At 38.7% G+C, this 19,097-nt stretch overlaps 2 protein-coding genes across 7 annotated transcripts in view; one reads left to right on the top strand and one right to left on the bottom strand.

Moving 5' to 3' along the window:
* Window positions 1-8,879, bottom strand: part of ptpn20 (protein tyrosine phosphatase non-receptor type 20) — a 41,030-nt gene extending 32,151 nt beyond the window's left edge. The window contains exons 1-3 of one of the 3 annotated variants that reach the window (XM_072677997.1): window positions 8,608-8,879; window positions 4,344-4,431; window positions 1,538-1,675 (exon numbers count right to left, since the gene is read on the bottom strand). The gene's annotated coding sequence lies outside the window, so the exon portion shown is untranslated. Of the gene's footprint in view, window positions 1-1,537; window positions 1,676-4,343; window positions 4,432-6,905; window positions 6,983-8,607 lie in introns of those variants that run through there. The other 2 variants (XM_072677998.1, XM_072677999.1) reach the window with 2 other exon arrangements.
* mapk8a (mitogen-activated protein kinase 8a) lies at window positions 6,204-17,979 on the top strand. Of its 4 annotated transcripts, none has more exons than XM_072678000.1 (12): window positions 6,204-6,517; window positions 7,728-7,921; window positions 8,025-8,154; window positions 8,287-8,345; window positions 8,604-8,742; window positions 9,725-9,890; window positions 11,157-11,228; window positions 12,907-13,089; window positions 13,406-13,530; window positions 14,369-14,432; window positions 14,794-14,871; window positions 15,419-17,979. In XM_072678000.1, exons 2-12 carry the CDS (start codon window positions 7,764-7,766, stop codon window positions 15,562-15,564), a joined length of 1,320 nt encoding a protein of 439 aa, XP_072534101.1. In that variant the 5' UTR covers window positions 6,204-6,517; window positions 7,728-7,763; the 3' UTR covers window positions 15,565-17,979. The 4 variants fall into 4 exon arrangements, with proteins under 4 accessions (XP_072534101.1, XP_072534103.1, XP_072534105.1 ...); XM_072678002.1 differs by lacking the exon at window positions 11,157-11,228 and adding an exon at window positions 10,203-10,274 and having other exon boundaries at window positions 6,206-6,517; XM_072678004.1 differs by lacking the exon at window positions 11,157-11,228 and adding an exon at window positions 10,203-10,274 and having other exon boundaries at window positions 6,207-6,517; window positions 15,414-15,512.
* Window positions 17,980-19,097: the final 1,118 nt, after the last annotated feature.

A 19,097-nucleotide genomic window follows, 5' to 3' on the forward strand; every position in this document is an offset into this window, starting at 1 on the left:
ACAGGAACATTACAGTTAAGACCGTGGCTCAACGTAATCACATTGGTTACACCACTAAATACCTTTCACATGGTATTATTAAAAAGTAGACATGAAATGGCTGTGGCACATAGCTCTTAGTAGAAACAAGATGACCAGAGGCTCATTAAATCTGACAGCAAGAACTAAAGAACTAAATTAAACTAAACTCAACTAAACTAATTCGTCTACTTTAATTGGTAAAATCCTGAAACTTCAAACTTTTTTTGTCCACTTAAGTACTTTAACATTTCTGTTTGTGTGTAAAACTATTAGCTACAGACATGTGTTTCACCAAAACCACTATGGATAGGGGTGTACGCTGACAGGAAAAGTCAGAAAATAGAGAGACCTATGCAACTGCCAGGTCAGTCTCTGTGCTGGGTTTATCAGCCTGAAGCACTAATCTGTCAGGAGTGAAGACCATATCTATGTAAGTTTGCAGACACATGAAATTCCACAGCAAGGAAAGGAGCAGATTCACAGATCAACAGAAGTCAAGTAAAAAATAGACCACTGAAAGAAGACTACTTTCACATGTCCAATATTCTTACTAGTGATGTTTCATTCAGAACAGATCTGATTTAATTACATTTAAATGCTTTTTCATGGCTGTTTTAGGTCTTTTTACTTTTTCTATTCTTTGACTTTCATTTCAAATACAATACTAGATTATTTTATACTAGAGTAATTATATCATAGCAATGTATTAATATTAATATCAAGTGGAGTCCTAACTACATTAACTTCGTGAACAATTACATAGAGTTATTGGACTCAACCATAAAACACATCTGTAGTAAATAAATATTATAGGTTTGACCCATATTATAAGATTAGTCCTGGGTGATTTTTTTTCTCTAAAATCATTAACTTTTTCAGCATTGGAAGGACACTGATGAGCCAATATCCCTCCAGTATTAAAAATGTCCACTGGTGCCTCTGAATCAAAAGCTGAAATAACACAAAGTCACTAGGTAGAACTAGCCCACAGTATCTGTTATCTAGAGCATTCAACTCTAAAATGGCCATTAAATGGTCTGTATTAATGTTAGGTTGGGATGTAAAAGAAACATTTCAAGTCTCTTATACATCTGTCTCATACTGTTAAACCCTCTTAAACCTAATGAATCACAGAAACAAACACGTGACAGTCAGACTGGGCCCGGTCATTTATATATTATATTCAGAGCAAAAGAACATAAAACAGTTTTCCAATGAAGACCTTTAAAAAATCAATTAAATGATTAGATTTTAAATGCTGTTTTATACAGTATTTCACCAGAGTCTGATTCTGAAACAAATCTACTTAATCTCAAACTAATCTCAAATAGCATCTCAAATACAGCTACAACTAAAACTAAATAATCACTGTTATCTAATAAAATGACTCCAACAGGAGTAAACTCAATATTTACATAACCAAAATGTTAAAGCTAATTGTGGTGGGAGTTTTGCTCTTTATTCTAAATTGTTCAGTGGCTGATAAGGTTTAACCTATTCAAATATGCTTTTTTACCTTCTTGCATTCGATGTGTTAAAGCTTCCCTTCTGACATCTTGAGAAAGTGTGCAGAACTACAGTAATCCTCTGGATCACAGCATGTTTCCTTCAGCTTCTGTCATCAAGCACAGCAACAGGGAACTCTTCATTTCTCCTGTAAAAAACTACACTTCAAAAAATCTGGTGTTTTACAGCCATATTCATGTCTTTATCCTGTGCTATAGGTGATAGCTGTGCTGCTTCAGAACATTTTTTCCTCTCAACCTGACTCTTTATTTAGCTTTAAGTACTAAATTGGATTAACGCGAGTGGCGTTTGACGGCTCCAGGTGAGAGGAGAGGAAGACACCAGGAGGCGTGCAGGGATTTCTGATGATCTGATCACTTCCATATGTCTGGAATATGTGACCTTTCTGGGATTTGGGAAACCTTTTCTATTGTTTTTATGTAGAAAGTTTGCTGCTTATAGTTTACATGGTTTGCTCAGAAAGAGAACGACATTTACATTTACATTTATGGCATTTAGCAGATGCTCTTATCCAGTGCGACTTACAAGGTTACTCGTATTACAGAGGTGGGTCAGTGTGGTGTTAGGAGTCTTGCCCAAGGACTCTTATTGATGTAGCGCAGCACAGTCACACAGAACGACATTAACAGACAGTCAGATGGAGAGAGAGAGAGAGAGAGTAATTCATGGTAATGTGGTACATAATTACACAACATTGTAATTAGTAATTACTCAACACGCAAAATAGTAATTACATGTTGCAAATTGTTTTTAGTAATTATAAAAAAGAATAATAGTTTCATAGTAATTAGTAATATAAATATAATATAAATAGTAGTAGTATTAATTAGTAATTAATAGTTCTTCTCCACCAATTGTCCAGTGTTTGCCAAGACACTACTATAAATAAGAAATAGTTCTTAATTAAATAAATAAATAATTATTTGAAATGTAAATTAAAATTACATTAAATTGTAAATTATTAAAGCACTGCTATGTCCGCCAGTTTGATAACAAAAGGCCACAAAGTTGATAGGAATTTAAAATTACTAGCATAAAACAATTATGGGTAGCTAGCTAACTAATAGCTCCTAATAAGCCATTGCTAATTCATTAATTAAGCATTTTTTTTCAACATAAAAGGATATATACAATACAATAGGACATCACATCAACATGTGAAAACGGAACTTTGTGTACTCAGCAAACGCAGCTAGTTATCTAACTAGATAGCTAAAGTTAGCTTAGTTTGGCTCCTTCCACCTTCACAGCTGACAGATGTTCTTAGCTAATTTGGTAGTATCATTTAGTATAATTTAGTATCTGCATTGTTGATATAAAATGTACTGACTAACATTGTTGAAATTCACCTGTGATACAGACCTCAGCCGAAAGTGTGAAATCATAAAGATTGCATAACCCAACTTAACCATGTAGGCTATGTAGGCCAAAAATTTATTTCCTATGTGACAAACCAGTGGACTGGTCCAAAAAAAAGTTGGGAGTAGATTTAATTTAATGCAATTCAATTCAATTGTATTTAAATAGTACTTTTTTTTTTTTTTTTTTTTTACAACAAATAGGTATGGATTATAATTTCAAAATGATAATTAAACTTACTGTTAAAAATAAATTACACTGGGGTAGTTACAGAGTTGATTACAAAGGTATAATGACCTGTGTGGTGCATTATATGGGGAGTAAGGCGCCATCTGAGACATGCTCAATAGTCTCTGTTTCTTACAAAATGGCAAATGATGACACAGGAAAGGCTACTTTTTGAATTCAGAAGATTTACCCATATGACTTATGATATATGATTTAACCCCTGTAGCCTGGGCATCTGTAAATCAGCTGTAACCTGCTTTTTAGGTGTTTCCTTTATCATGTACACTTGATATAAAAGTGCCATGTTAACAGCAATTGCTTTATAACTGACAATTATCTGAAACTGGAGTATGTTGTTCCCTCATTAGAAGGGGATAGCCAGGTCAGCTAACAGGGAGGCAATTCTAAGACATTTACTCAGGCCTCAAATACAGAAGCAGTCACTTTAAAACTACAGAACTGGTCAATTCGCTGGTCAATTGCAGGGTCTCACTGACACTGTATCAAACATTAGCCTTGTCAGACATGGCATACTGGAAGCTGTTGACTTACAGTGGCTGGGAACAGCCTTGCATTACTGCTCTAAGGCAGTGGATTCCCAGCAACATGACAGCTGTAGCAAAGGAGGGCCGGAAAAATACTGTGGTAGAAGCAGAGAAAGAGCCTATAGGGCAAGGTGTGATCCGGGTTAATATCACAGAACTAAAAACAGAGCTCAATCAACTTTTACTGGGCTTAGGAATTCACCTAATTAGACCAAATCACTTGACTTCCACTACCTGTTTGTGGCCAACAGATCAGCTTATCCATTAATGAAACTGCTAGTGGGGACATGGACACTTTCCGGCAGACAGCTAGACAGCTATTGCCTGCTCTAGGGAAGGAAAATTAAAGCACTCACAAGGAGACACTAGTGCTGCACATAGTCTGACATTCAAGAAGCCTCTGGGACTCAGTGTTAGACAGGCTTACCCATCACACTCTCTCTTGATGCTAATGCTAATTTTGAATTTGCCTGTGGCTGGTCTTTCAGGAAATCCAGTGCCTGCCAGTCAACTTCATGAGTTAACTACTGCACTAAGAAGCAGCATTTCTGAGCCATGTCATTGGAGAAGTCCCATAAACTATGAACTGTATGCAGTTTTTAGGTTTAGTCCCCTACAGTTTCATCCGGAACAGAAAAGGCAAACAAATGAAATGGTACTCACCACTCACTTTGTACTTCCTCAACCCATTACAGATATTTTAGGGTGTACTGGTTCAGAAAGTAGCCTACTTCTTCCACTCTATCTACAGCTGTGTGAGGAAGATGGGATAAAGCGGGTCAGTGTCTATGTAAAGGGTGAAGTTCTTGATGAGGAGGAGGATCAAACTGAATTCACTGAGGTGACTGCTGACCTTTTATCATCCTAAAGGACATATAGTGAGTTACTATGTTAACATGTTAAAATCAACATATTGTCCCAACTGACCTGCTTGCTGAATGAGAATAAAGACAAAAGCAGCTGGTTAGACTTGTTATAGCCACCGCAAATTAACTGAGATACCAGAGCAGAGGAAAGATAGCACCGTTATTGGCCCAGTTACACAATGGCTATATGCTGGCGAAAAACCTGACCATACATTCTGGTTCCTTTTAAGTAGAAATTGTTTGTACACCAAGTGAGCAGTTCTGCTGGTAAGGCATTGAGCCCTATATCATGTGAAACAGCATGAGCAATTTCAAAGAAATGGATCAACTCACATGTTGTAAAGTAAGACCATGAATGGCCCTACACATTGACAGAGTGAATCGCAGAGCTGATGGACCCAACACAATTTGAGTCATGCTCATGAATGAACTCCATCTGGAGGATGGCTGTTGGATGTGTCAGCCCGTAAAAACAGCACTGAGATTCACCCTTTCTACCTTCAACGCTACACAAGAGCAACAGCCACTAAGACGGTTATATCATCACTGGGAAACATCTCACTACTTCCATTGGGTTTATCATCAAGCCCTTAAGACAGCGCTGCGGATCACGCGCTTAGGTGTCCCCAATAGTGCAACTGCTCAATGGAGATGCCAAGATATTTGATGCTGGGACTGCTGACCAGAGGAGGCAGAGTTATCAAGCCTTTGCTTGACTATTAATAACTATTGGTGACTGGGGTTCTGTTGAGGTACAGTTATTGTTGCTAAAGGCCTGTATTCTCCTAACTAATAAAGTGCACCCAAATATATCTGCAATCTATGTATTGACATCTTGCTCTTCACATGTAAAAACAATAATGATATGACAAAGAAGAAGTAGTACAAGAATACAAGAGCAGGTATTTCAATTAAATACATGCTAAACATGAGAACAAGGGCATTAGTGCTAAAGCATATAGTTCTTATAACATTAAAGTGCTCAGCAAAAGGGTTATGAATAAAAAAGCAATCAAATATGCTAAGACAACAACAACAACAACAACAACAATAATAATAATGTAATATATATAGATATAGTTTGTAGATTTGCAATGGTCTTGATATAAGACGAATACCTCTGCATATACTGTTGCTGTCCCACAAAACACAAAAAATGCATGTCCATTTTTGCAGCTGTTCTTTACATTATAGCAAACATTCACAATTAATAAACTGATAGAATGAAATGCTCCAAAATGACTAGGAATAAAATGTATATTTATATATATCACAAGTTTGTGAGAATAGTCCTACAAGGTGGGTAAGGAAAAAACACAAACAGACAGACAGACAGACAGATAGACAGATAGATAGATAGATAGATAGATAGATAGATAGATAGATATACAAACAGACATGCAGACAAACAGACAGATAGACAGACAGATAGATAGATAGATAGATAGATAGATAGATAGATAGATATACACACAGACATGCAGACAAACAGACAGATAGACAGACAGACAGATAGACAGACAGACAGACAGACAGATAGATAGATAGATAGATAGATAGATAGATAGATAGATATACAAACAGACATGCAGACAAATAGACAGACAGATAGACAGACAGATCGATATATAGACAGATGGATAGCTAGATAGATAGATAGGCAGTGTTGGTGTGATTGGCTCTGACTCAGCGTATGATGCCGCGGAAACGTGCGGCTTATGTGACGTAGAGCGTCATGTCGCCTGCGGCGCGTGCGAGGCCTGTCAGTGGAAGGAAGCGCTGTGCGTGCGTGCGTGCGTGTGTGAGCGAGAGAGTGTGTGTGTGTATATGCGGTGAGGTCATGGTGTTTTCAGCCGAACAGCTAAATACACATTATTAATCTCTGAACGCCACCCGCACATTTCGGAAGGGTCCGGACATCGAGGCGGACGTTAAGATAAGAGGAACTCCTTCGGTATCCGCTCCGAGCAGGTAAGGAGGCGCTGAAGTCGATCAGATGTGGTATTGTTTAGCTGTGGGGGGAGGGTGCCGCCGAGCGTACACTACAACACAACTGATTCTGTTTCCGATGAGTGAATAATAGATCCAGGTTTCAGTTTTGGAGAACGGAGATATGCCTTGTGTTCACACAATGGCTACATTCACAAGAGGCCGGATCTCGAGGCGGCTTTGGATACAATGGCTTGTTTGCAAGCAGGCTAGCTAGGCTAATTGACAAGCTGCTCATGGTGCCTTCCTTCCAAGCCCCACCGTTAGCTAGCCTACGGTGTGCTCCGGTTCTTCTCTCTTATAATACTAATAACACTACAGTGTTGGGCAATTGAACGCGTCGTGGTTTAGCTTATGTAAAATAGGTTACCTCCCCATACAAGTCCTGACAGAAAGGATTGAACGGGACAGTCTAGTCAAGGTTGTTGATCTCCGGCACACACAGGCTACACCGCTACGCCTACATGCTCCCACAATAACACAGGAGAGTATTGATCTATTGAGCCGCTCATTAAAAAAGATTTCGCTGTTCAGCTGCAGCTCTGAAAAGGAGCCGGGGTGTTTTGCACCTGCTGGATCGAAAGTAAATCTATAGCGATGCTATTATGTTTTGTCGACATCTTTCTCGCTGACTGATGCTGAAATGCTGTAGTCATTTCTAAGTACTGGTGTCTTTAGCACTGTGCCAGCTGTGTGTAATTCAGTGTTGACCTGAACTGTGAAGGCTCGGGATGCTTACAAGAGTAGCTTGACTGGATTGTAGGTTAAGTGCTATTGCTACTACCATTCACTCATAATACTGACCTTTTGTACATGGTTTTGGTTGGTTCAGTTTCTTGGACAAATCCAAGAACCAACCCGTGTGTTCTTTAACCTTTAGTATGCAAAGTGTAATGTTATAGGCCTGGCCTCAGTGTGCTCATGTGTTGATTTTGCTGAATGCTGAGTGTTTTCAGTGTTGATCATTAATCATTGCTGCAACCTGGGCTCATTATAGCTGTTTTCAAGTACATTACACATGTAGTGATGACGTATAGCACCGTTTTACATTTCTTTTTGCTAAATTGCTTTCTTGCTGAGTCTTGCCAGATATTGCTTTTTTGACAGGATGTTTTTCTTCTTAATTAACATTTAAAACTGTATCACTAATCTATGAAGTTTAACATTGCTTTTTTCCAACACACTCTGGTAGATTCACAGTTTCTAGGTCCTCAGACATCAGCACTGTATGAATGCTCAGACTTCAGTGTGCCTGGACTTCATCATGAACAAAAACAAAAGGGAAAAGGAATTCTACAGTATAGATGTAGGGGACTCCACATTCACGGTTTTGAAGCGCTATCAGAATCTAAGACCAGTGGGCTCAGGAGCGCAGGGAATAGTCTGGTATGTGCTTTTATGCTTGGAAATCCTACTTTAAGAGTATAACATTTGCAGTATGGGTTGCCAAATGTTTACGTTTGACCTCTTTGTACTTTTTTTTTTGTAGTTCAGCATATGACCACCACCTCGAAAGAAATGTGGCCATTAAGAAACTTAGCCGGCCTTTTCAGAATCAGACACATGCCAAACGAGCATACAGAGAGCTGGTGCTGATGAAGTGTGTCAACCACAAAAATGTAAGTCCTAACCGAAATGTTAGCCTGTTTTTCAGGATTTCTGTGCTGCACAAAATGCACCAGTGTGTATAACAGTCATGCAGGTTGTACATTTGATACGGAAGTCAGTAATTGTATCTTTTACGTTTTCAGATTATTGGACTCTTAAATGTTTTTACGCCACAAAAAACATTAGAAGATTTCCAAGATGTGTAAGTATATGTGCTGCAGAACACTGCCGTTCCTCAGCAGCCCCTAGATATGTTGAGTGGCAGCTAAAATTGGTTATGCTTATTCAAAATCTGGACAGTTGCTCATTTGCCCCCATCTCTCTCTCCCTCCCGCGCTCTCTCTCACACACACACACACACACAATCCCCCGCCCCTGTCTCTTTTCTCTTGCACCCCCTCCCCCCTTTTTTACGCCCTCCTTTGCCACTCCCTCTCCCTCCCCACCAACCCGGCGACAGTTACCTAGTAATGGAGCTGATGGATGCCAACCTCTGCCAAGTCATTCAGATGGAGCTGGACCACGAGCGGCTGTCCTATCTGCTGTACCAGATGCTGTGTGGAATTAAACACCTCCACGCTGCGGGGATCATCCACAGGGTCTGTGCTCGCTTGCCTAAAAGGAAACACTGTCATACGGAGCCAGTGTTGCACTGAGGGCAAAAAGCTTAATAATCAGTTAAGGTGAGGGAGGGGGAGGGGCTCCAGCCCCAGAGCTGAGTACAAAAAGCTCCAGCTTGTCCTGCTGCTGCTGCTGCTGCTGTCGCTGCTGCTGACTGCATTGCGCTGGTGAGGCAGGAACGTGCTGAGAGGATCAAGGAGGGAAGTGATCAGTCCCGAGTAAACAGTTCTCTCATCTATCACACACACCATCAGGAGACCTGTATCGATTTTTTTTTTCCAGCACAGCGGAGTGTATTTCTCTAATAGGTAAAGGAATTGGGTGTCCTGGCAAGGTCATTCTCTGGTCTTTTATTCAGGATAACCTGAATGCAGGCTGATGGCTCGATTGAATTGTTAAAAAGCAGTTCCCAAGCACAAAATTTAAACCATGGTTAATCAGATATTAAGAAAAGAGAAGGAACCCCTCCCGCGCCTTTAGAAGGGTTTCTTTTTTGGTAAAGGAAGATGATAGCAAAATGAAGGTATTGTAATATATAAGAAGATACAATAATAATATATAATGTTGCATAATATATATTAGAAACCATGGAAAATATAACCAGAAAAGATGGAAAGTTTAATTCCAAAATGCATCATGAAATTACAATCATACTAAAAATAGCATTTAACACAATGAAAAAAAGCAAGTACATGCAGAACATATTGATATTGGAACATTTATTATGACCCAGATCACAATAAATAGTGAGACAAGTCAGCATGTTGAATTTTAAGCAGCAAAGCTCAGCATTATCTGCACTACCTGCTTTCAGGTGTGGTAAAACCTTTCAACAATGCCCTCTGTGTAATCACTGTGCACTCACTAGAGGCTACTCGGTGTGTAACCCAGAAGTACAACTGTCCTTAACAGGTATTTTTGAAATACACAATCCCAATATGTGCTCCTCTACCCTTGCAGGACCTGAAACCCAGTAACATTGTAGTCAAGTCTGACTGTACCCTAAAGATCCTGGACTTTGGCTTGGCTAGGACAGCGGCCACTGGTTTGCTGATGACACCATATGTGGTGACACGTTACTACAGAGCCCCTGAAGTCATCCTGGGAATGGGATATCAAGCCAATGGTCAGTGCTGGTGACAAGCTACAGAACGCCTGGTTGGCACTTCTTGCAGATGCTTAACTGCAAACATCATCCTCATCTTGCACGTCTCATTTCATGCTTTGATAAAGCCACTCCTTTGCTTTCATTAGCCGAACAGCTTTATGGGGTTCGTATGATGTACAGTTTAAAGGCAGACTTTGCTCAGTATTGGTGTTGCATGGTTTGATGATTCCAGATCAGAATATCTACATCTGCATAACTAACAGCTACTACTATTATTGCTGATTTGCTGCTTAACCATCTTCTCTCTTTCCTCCTGCTACAAACAATTAGTGGACATTTGGTCTGTGGGCTGTATTTTGGCAGAAATGGTCCGTCACAAAATCCTTTTCCCTGGAAGGGACTGTATCCTTGTGCTGCTCTTGGTAGTTTATCACTTTCTGGAGTATTTTTAGAGGCAGAAGAAGATGTAGAAACTAAGTTTCTAACCTGCGTGTAGTGGACCTGCTTTTTTGCTAGATGATATGATCATTACAGTCTCTTCTGCAAGAGATGTATGTGCAACTGAGATGTGCTGTATATTCCTGGCTAATTCAAATAGTCTGAGTGTAAAGGTAACATCCAACTGTTCTGTGCCATTTTGGGGCGAGGTGATGGTAGTGGTGTACACATGGTGAAGTAAATGATATGTTGACAACACTGACACCATAACTCTACTTTGTTACGTATGCTGCTCTTTCCCATCTGTCATTTTCCATGGGGGTCAAGTAGACGGACTAGTCCCTTCTGTACAGGGTGTTGATTAGGTGTGGATGAACTCAAGACCAGGTTTGCTGGCTTTTTTCCTCTCACATGTTTAGCTGGCAAGGTCGCAGAGGAGTTTCATCAGGGAAAATAGCCGTCAGAGTTAGTACACATACATTATTACTATCTCTTGTGTGCCAGAGTGCTCCCAAATAACTCATGTAAAAAGCAGTTTCATGAACACATCCGAAAACATCCAACTAGCTATGAGTCAGTGTTTGTTTATTTGTTTCCTTTTTTTTTTAAATTCGGAATCTTTTCATGGAAGCTGGTTGTGTAAGTGGGTTATGTAAGGCTTGTCTGTTCAGTAAATGTTCCCATTCAAAAAAAACAACAAAAGACTGAGTCCGTCAAAACATCAGCAACATTTGCATGTTAATTCTTTTCACCCTCATGCTTTCTCTCTGCATTCCCTTTCCATGTGTCTTAAGTCTGTCTGTTTCTGTGTTGCATGCTAATTTCATTTCCATTTCATTTTTTCAGTTGATGTCTGGTCTGTTGGCTGTATCATGGCTGAAATGGTCAGAGGTAGTGTGTTGTTTCCAGGTACTGATCGTATCCTTACCTGTCACCTTGATCATTCATCTTGTGCCATTCCCAGTTTTACCACTTGGCTTTAGAAATATAGCATTTTGGAGTGACCAATGAATGCTAGGTGCTAATATGATTGACACAGAAACTCTACAGCTGCTCTATGGACAGCCATTTCACACTGAACGCAGTTTTACAACATTTTTTCTGTCCTTTCATTTTCTGATGTTTTTTCTCCATCTCCGTTATCTGTTACCCCTTTCTGTCCTGCAGAGTGTCTTTCAACATCCAGTTTCTTTACCCCACCTGTGAGCTTAAATGAAATGCTTCAGGGCATTCAGATCACACACTCTTACTTTCTATTACGTTGGCTATTACAGTGTAATGTTCTTGTTGGTCTAGTAACAACTACTCCTCTACAGTAAAGCCACCTGTAGTGTCGTGATAAGGTCGACTAGGCCTTTTCTCTTACACCAAGATGAGTAAAAGCTCATCATTGTGATTCACTCACAAACAAAAAAAGGCACAGATTTGCTGCTTTAAATCAACAGTTTCATTAAAAATAAGTGTCAGCTATTTCCACTTCAAATACTAACAGAAAGGAAATGAGTGGGAAGCAGTGAGGAATAGACGCATGGTTGCTTAATTATGCTGCGCTTACGTGTCACTGACGCACCACCTCGTGTGAATTGTGAGTTAGTCAGCTGCACCATAGGACCCATTTATTAAGTATTTTAAGTTCCAAGATGTATAAATAAAAAGTATTGAACTTTGCTTGGAACAGATGCATTGCTCAGATGCATTGTTACACATCTATTTACAACCTTGTTATTTTTCCTCGGAATGAAACACGCTGATTCTCCTTTTATTTTTATTGCTTAATAAAAATAAATATTGGCTGGTTTACAGCACAACAGGCTCCCAGAAGATGCATACTATTGCATAGTTCTAACGCTGTAACAAAATAATAATGCTGAATAATGCTGTTTTCTTGTAGTGCTCTCTCTGTGCAGCAAGCTGAAAAAATTGTAGCCGTGTAGCTTTTAGCCTTGTACCCACTCAGTCGTCTGGGTTTGGCTTTGTCAAGTCTTACCACAAAAAAAAAAAAAAAAGTGGGTGCTTTCCCTGCTGACATGTGTTTAGCTCCAGTTTGGTAGTCCAGTTAGTTTCTGAGGGAGTTTCTGAGGGAGCATCTCTTCTGTGGACACTGGCGCAGGAAAAGACATGGTCGTGAGATCTGGTTCACGTAGCAACCTGTATTCCCATAACTTGCAGTCTGGTGGTGATGTGCTGTTCTCCAGTACTAAGAACAGTATTTTTCCATTGATGTTACATTTTACCAGCTTTGAGTAATGCTTTTACTTGTGGGCAAGGTGTATGTAAATTGTTGGGGGGTAAATATGGGGTCACAATATGTCCCTTCCATGTACCAAACTCTCATTATTCAACTATGCCACGGAAATTTCAGTTTTGACATTTAAGGGCTACTTTAAGCTTGAATGCATTTAGGAGCAGAGCTAGTAGACTAGCTAGATTTTTGTGGACATCTGTCTTGCATTGCATTTCTCTGTGGAAAGCTCTTTACCTCTTTGTCCCTTGCCTGCTGGTCCCCCTACTTTTTTGTGCCTTTTGTGCTGGTCCCCCCTACTTAATTTCTGTCCTGTGATCAATGCAGTGCTTTTCTTAACCCTGCAACCTCAAGATATTGATCAGTGGAACAAAGTCATTGAACAGCTGGGGACCCCATCCCAAGAGTTCCTGATGAAACTCAACCAGTCTGTAAGGACTTATGTAGAGAACCGGCCCCGCTATGCTGGATACAGTTTTGAGAAGCTCTTCCCTGATGTTCTCTTCCCGGCAGATTCTGAACACAACAAACTTAAAGGTATGGAGGGTCCTGACCGGTACCTCTGTTATCTGTAATTGTTTCCGTATATAATGTCCAATTATATTGAAAGCATTAAAAGATAAGTTTTGCAGTTGTATTCGAGATTTCACAGTACCACAATACAGATCTTAAAATCAGTATTGGCTGATGCTGATCTCCATCCCATGTTTCTCTTTTAAAAGCTTCAAAACAAGCTGATTTAAATGGATGCCTTTCAACTAGGTTAAGCATCTAAAAGTAGGCTGTTGTGCTGAAGTCCATACAAACCTATTATAGCCAATTAACTGATTGATTGTGTGTCCCTTTGTTTTAGCGAGCCAGGCTAGAGACCTGCTTTCCAAAATGCTGGTAATAGACGCTTCCAAGCGCATATCTGTAGATGAAGCATTGCAGCATCCCTACATTAATGTGTGGTATGACCCAGCTGAAGTAGAGGCGGTGAGTAAACACACATACATTTAAGCCATCGCTGTCTAGGTCTAGTGGAGAGTTCAACAATAAAGGTGCAACAAGGGGTTCTTTGAGCGAAAGCCATAAAATAACCAATTTTGGAGCCGTGTTTGTAGACGAGAGATGTGTGAAGAGTGTGAAGAACAAACCTTCCTTTGATGTATTGGTTCTCCACCCGTTTAAAGTTATTCACACTAACACATCTCCTACAAACATGTTTCTGTATGGAACTAAAAGTGGTTCTTCTATGGCATCCCTCAAATAACCCTTTTTGTATCACCTTTAATTTTTAAGAAGGTAAATTATATGCCATGCCCTGCCCTTGTGAGAAAATTTGAGCCTTCAAATGAATTAACTCTTTCCTCCAACATACACTTTTTTAAAAGATGCTTTACATGTTTTTTTGAGCAGTGCCATAGAACCACTTTGTACCAAGTTTGTAATAGAAATATATGAGTGTTAAGAACCTTTTGGTGGAATCAAAGGTTTTTTCCAATTTAAATGTTCTTCACACTCTCACATCTCAAATTACAAATATAGTTGGTTCTGCTATGGCATCACTTGAAGAACCATTTGGAGCACCTTTATTTTAAGAGTGTATTTTAAGAAGTCCATGAGGTCACTTGTTATAATAATACTTCATTATAAACTTACTTCAACTTCATTTTCGTGTATGTTGTTTTTACCAGTGAAGTCATGATGCCATAATGTTCTAATGCGCTATATTAGGTAGACATGCATGATTAAGACATAATGTCTTAAAGGGTATTAAGTATATCTGTGGAACAGAAAATCTGAATGTCTTTTCTGTCTTGTCTCTTTTCAGCCCCCTCCAGCAATCACAGACAAGCAGCTGGATGAGCGGGAACATACCGTGGAAGAGTGGAAAGGTGGCAGAGGCTTCTATTCCTTTTTCAGCATTAATGTTACTGTGTGAAATCTGATGCAGTTAATGGAGCCAAAAGTTCAGTGTGAATATCATTTAGCCCGCTGCACACGTAGTCAAAATCCTGTCTGATGAAGTCACCTGAAAAGTGTTAATGACCCCCTCAGGCATGGTTAAATGGCTTATGCTTGTTACTTAATATAGAAAGATAGATATTTCTTTCGACTCGCAGGCGGAACGTACGCTATGGCAACTGGCACCTTGCCTACTTCCATGACACTCCTCTCTCGCTCTCTCTGACTCTCTCTATGTCTATGTCTATCTGTGTCTGTCTTTCTTTCCTTCTTTCTTTCTTTCTTTGTCAGAACTGATTTATAAAGAAGTGCTGGACTGGGAGGACAGGATGAAGAATGGTGTGATCCGAGGTCAGCCACCTCCTCTAGGTTAGTTCAATTGAATTCTGCTATAAATAAGGTCTATGCTCTCAAAAAGGTAAGTACTATTATGGTCATACAATGCACAATGTGGTTCTACGTAACCATCCCTATTCTAAACCATACACTGTTGTTGTCATACACAAGTAGTCAAATATTCTGTTACCATATTTAAATATCCGTATTCATTATGTCACCACAAAAGCAGTCATAGAGAAAATAAACAGCCAAACAAACCAGTCAAATGCTGTTTTTTTTTAATGGGTTGTTTTTTTTGCACCAGCAACTGGAGGCGTGTTTAACTGCAGTGAGAGCATTTATTATATTTATATATATATATATATATATATATATATATATTTATTTATTTATTTTTTGTTGTTTTTCTCCTTCATGTAGTTGACAGTTCCCTGTAGTTCATTAACCTACAAATAGGAATATGAATTAGTTAGTCTGGTGATTAGCATCTACTGTGCCACTTTTCATACAGTGTCAAAGGTATAGCGCCAGTACAGGTGTGTGATTATGACTGATCTATGTGTTTCTCATAGCACAGGTGCCGCAGTAGTAAATGGATCCCCCCAGCCCTCCTCCTCCTCCTCCATCAACGACGTGTCCTCTATGTCTACAGAGCCCACCATGGCTTCGGACACAGACAGCAGCCTAGAGGCTTCCGCTGGACCGCTGAGCTGCTGCAGATGACTATCGCCCTCCCCTGGAGCGTCTTTGTGTGTGGCATGGTATCAGATTTAGGCCAGTCAGATGACTTTATTTTTAATGCCAAGTGTGATATTATTTGCCTCCCCTCTAAATCGCGCAATCCTTTCTTTCTTTCTTTTTTTACATTTTTTTTTTTATTTATTTTTTTTTTTTTTAAAAACTAATACTTTTCAACATAAGCTCCACCAAACCCTGGCTACTTAATGTGAGTACCTTTGGTGTGCTCACGCAGTTCTGTTTTTATAAGCTCAGATAAAGCATTTTGGCAAACTGTTGTAGAAGGATGACCTGTAAAGATTAGTGTGAATGTATTCAATTTATTTATTTAATATTCTTTTTTTTTTTTTTTTTTTTGTGAGTGGATGTATTATAGTTTTTTTTGTTTTTTTTTGTGAGACGTTTGAGTGGATATATCTAGAAACAAGCGTCATTTTAGTATTTTGAACATTCAGATACTGATGTAAAAAAACTTAAATAGTGTACAAATTGATATCAGTGTAGTATAGTATATAAATTTTTTTTTGTTGTAATTGTTTTACCTGCAAAACCCTGTCCAAGATGGCTGTTTCTGGTTGGTGTTTTCCATGATTCATGCCCAGAACACTTTTATTTTTATCATGTACAGTTTTGTTACAGCAAATAATCATAAGCATAACATCACAAATGTTTTATATATATCGGGTATTTTATTAGGCAGCCTATGTTGTTCTTTTGGCTTTTGCTGCTGTTGATGATTTGGGTGACTGACTGTGACAAAACATTATCTCAGATATTGTACCTTCTAGCGTCTCATCCACATCATTAAGTTCCCCTATAAATGGAATTGTAGAAACCGTCACACACAGCACGATTTATGTTTTTCTTCCAGAAATTCATATACATGTCAGATTCAGCTCGGATTATACGCTCTGAAAGGTTACAGTACCTTGAGATTTTGAGTAATCAAGTGCTATCCTGCACGGAGAGTGGCCTCTTCTCGAACCAAGAACAAATGCATTCTCGTTTTTGTATGCAAAGTGCTAATTGTTTCTACACTGGTTCACAACAGCGAATTGTTTATTTTTGTGAAATGAACCAAAATTGAATAGAATTTATTTCAATATCCTTTAAAGGTGTTTTATTTATATTTTTATCAGGTAAGAAAAGTTTGTAATGGCAGGTACTGTAAATAAATGTATGGTGTTACGTGTGTAGGCTGGGTTTGCAGTACAGTAATTGGTGAATGTTTGGGCTAGATTTTATTTTATTTTTTTGTCTTCTCAGAGCAGTGTTTTAAGTGTGAGCTGGTGATTCGGATGTTGAAATGAGGATGAATGGTTATAAATGTCCTGGACACTGGAGGTTTTTGGAAAATCCCTCAAGCACACTTCATTCGTTTTAGTCATTTCTGATTTTAAGTGCTCTTAATAGTGACCGTCATCATGATCATAAACAACCCTTAGAGAATTTTTAGCTGCTGTTATTTTAACTAGACTGAAATTTAATTCAATTAAAATTTTATTTAGTTACACTTGTATTACATTAGGCAGCGAACACAACAGCATCAGCTTCATTAGAATTCAAACTACCTCATGCTTAACTCCTTGTTTGATGCACATTACAGCCCATGTTTTAGGAGCAGTATCCTGGTGTGGTTTTTGTTGAGTTTGTTATTTATTTAACAGAGGAAAAAGCTTCATTGTTACAATGATGCTTGTGTTCTAGTGTCACGTGTTGATATGAATGAATTGTAAGACTGTGTATGGAATGTTTTATTTTCATTTAGATACTTTCTTTTTCTTTTCTCTTTTCATATGCAATATTGTTTTCAAGCTTCTGCCTGGAGGTAATGTGATTCTTCTCATTTCAGTTTTTTCTCCCTTCTGTGAGATGGTTAAAGCTTGTGTAAGATGAAACCTATACAAGTACCTTTGCTTACTTTCCTGATAATCCAGTCTAAACCTTGTGTGAGCTGATGACTAGGCCCACTTGCTCACGCTCTCCCCATTTGTGTGTGCTTGTGGTATTTAAAATTAAAAACTCACCAATGTTTGTCACTGGATAGGACTGGACAGGAATTTTGAAAACTAGATGAGCACCTATAACTGACGTGATGGTCATATGATGATGGACACTCCCAAGGACATCATCAAACAACATAAAACATGCAACACTTTCGTGTAACTCCTCATGTTCATGTAGTTGGAGAAGAGTTTAGCAGCGGTGGAACGTGTCTTGGAAATATTCTCAAAAAAAAAGCTGTACATGAATAGTAAAAATCCTGTGAACCTGCTGGCTTTGTAATGCCCCACTGATGCAGTTGTATGTAAAGGTCAGTGCAGAGCACCATGTCATCCCAGTGCTCTGCAATTCAACAGTGTTGTAACCACTGAAAATAAAAAGGGTCAAATTTGGTAAGTGCTTGGTCTCATTTTGAATTTCTAGTAGACACTGCTTGTTTCAGTTCTTGATGACTTCATCTGCATCTTGATTCCAAATATACCTTCATATAACTTCACTTAATCAAAATCGGCATCCAGTACATCTAATCAATGTAATATTGCCCATAACAATGATTTTATATATATATATATATATATATATATATATATATATATATATATATATATATATATTTGTTTATTTATTTATTTTAAAGTGCACACTCAAGGGGTTTGTTATCGGAGCAACATGAAAAATTTCAGCCAATACGCTAAACAATAAATGGCATTAATTCTACAGCAAGTTAAACGCACATAGATTACAGATGAAGAAAATGTGTACAACCATTCAAAGCAGTTGCACTGTTGTGAACTACAGTTAAAACCAGACGTTTACATGCACTATATCAAAAGACACATATGCATGTTTTCTCACTGAGAAATAAACATTTCCCATTTTAGGTACATTAGGATTACCAAAATTATTTCTATTTGTTAAATGCCAGAATAATAAGAGACTTAAATGAGAGTTTAAATACACTAAGATTACTGATGATGTCATGTCTTTGGAAGCATCTGATAGGTTTATTGGCAACATCTGAGTTAATTAGAAACACACCTGTGGATGTATTTTAAGGCACACCTGAAACTGATCATGGGAAGGTCGAAAAAAATCAGCCAAGATATCAGGAAGAAAACTGTGGACTTGCACAAGTCTGGTTCATCATACTGCTCAGAAAGGAGACAGGTTCTGTGTCTCAGAGATGAACGTGCTTTGGTCCGAAATGTGTGTTTCATCCCAAAAACCAAAGCAAAAGACTTTGTGAAGAAGCTGGCTGAAGCTGGTAAGGCTTGTGCGAGCAAGGCAGTCACAAACATGGCTCAGTTACACCAGTGCTGTCAGGAGGAATGGGCCAAACTATTGTGAGAAGCTTGTGGAAGATTATCCAGAAAGTTTGACCCAAGTCATACAGTGTAAGGGCAATGGTACTAATGAAATGTATTTAAACTTTTGACTTAAATATATAGATAGTAAAGAAAGTCATAAAAAAATCCTTAAAAATTCCCTCTCTCATTATTCTAGCATTTAGCAAA

The sequence above is a fragment of the Salminus brasiliensis genome, chromosome 4, assembly GCF_030463535.1.
Source record: "Salminus brasiliensis chromosome 4, fSalBra1.hap2, whole genome shotgun sequence".
Lineage (NCBI taxonomy): Eukaryota > Metazoa > Chordata > Actinopteri > Characiformes > Bryconidae > Salminus > Salminus brasiliensis.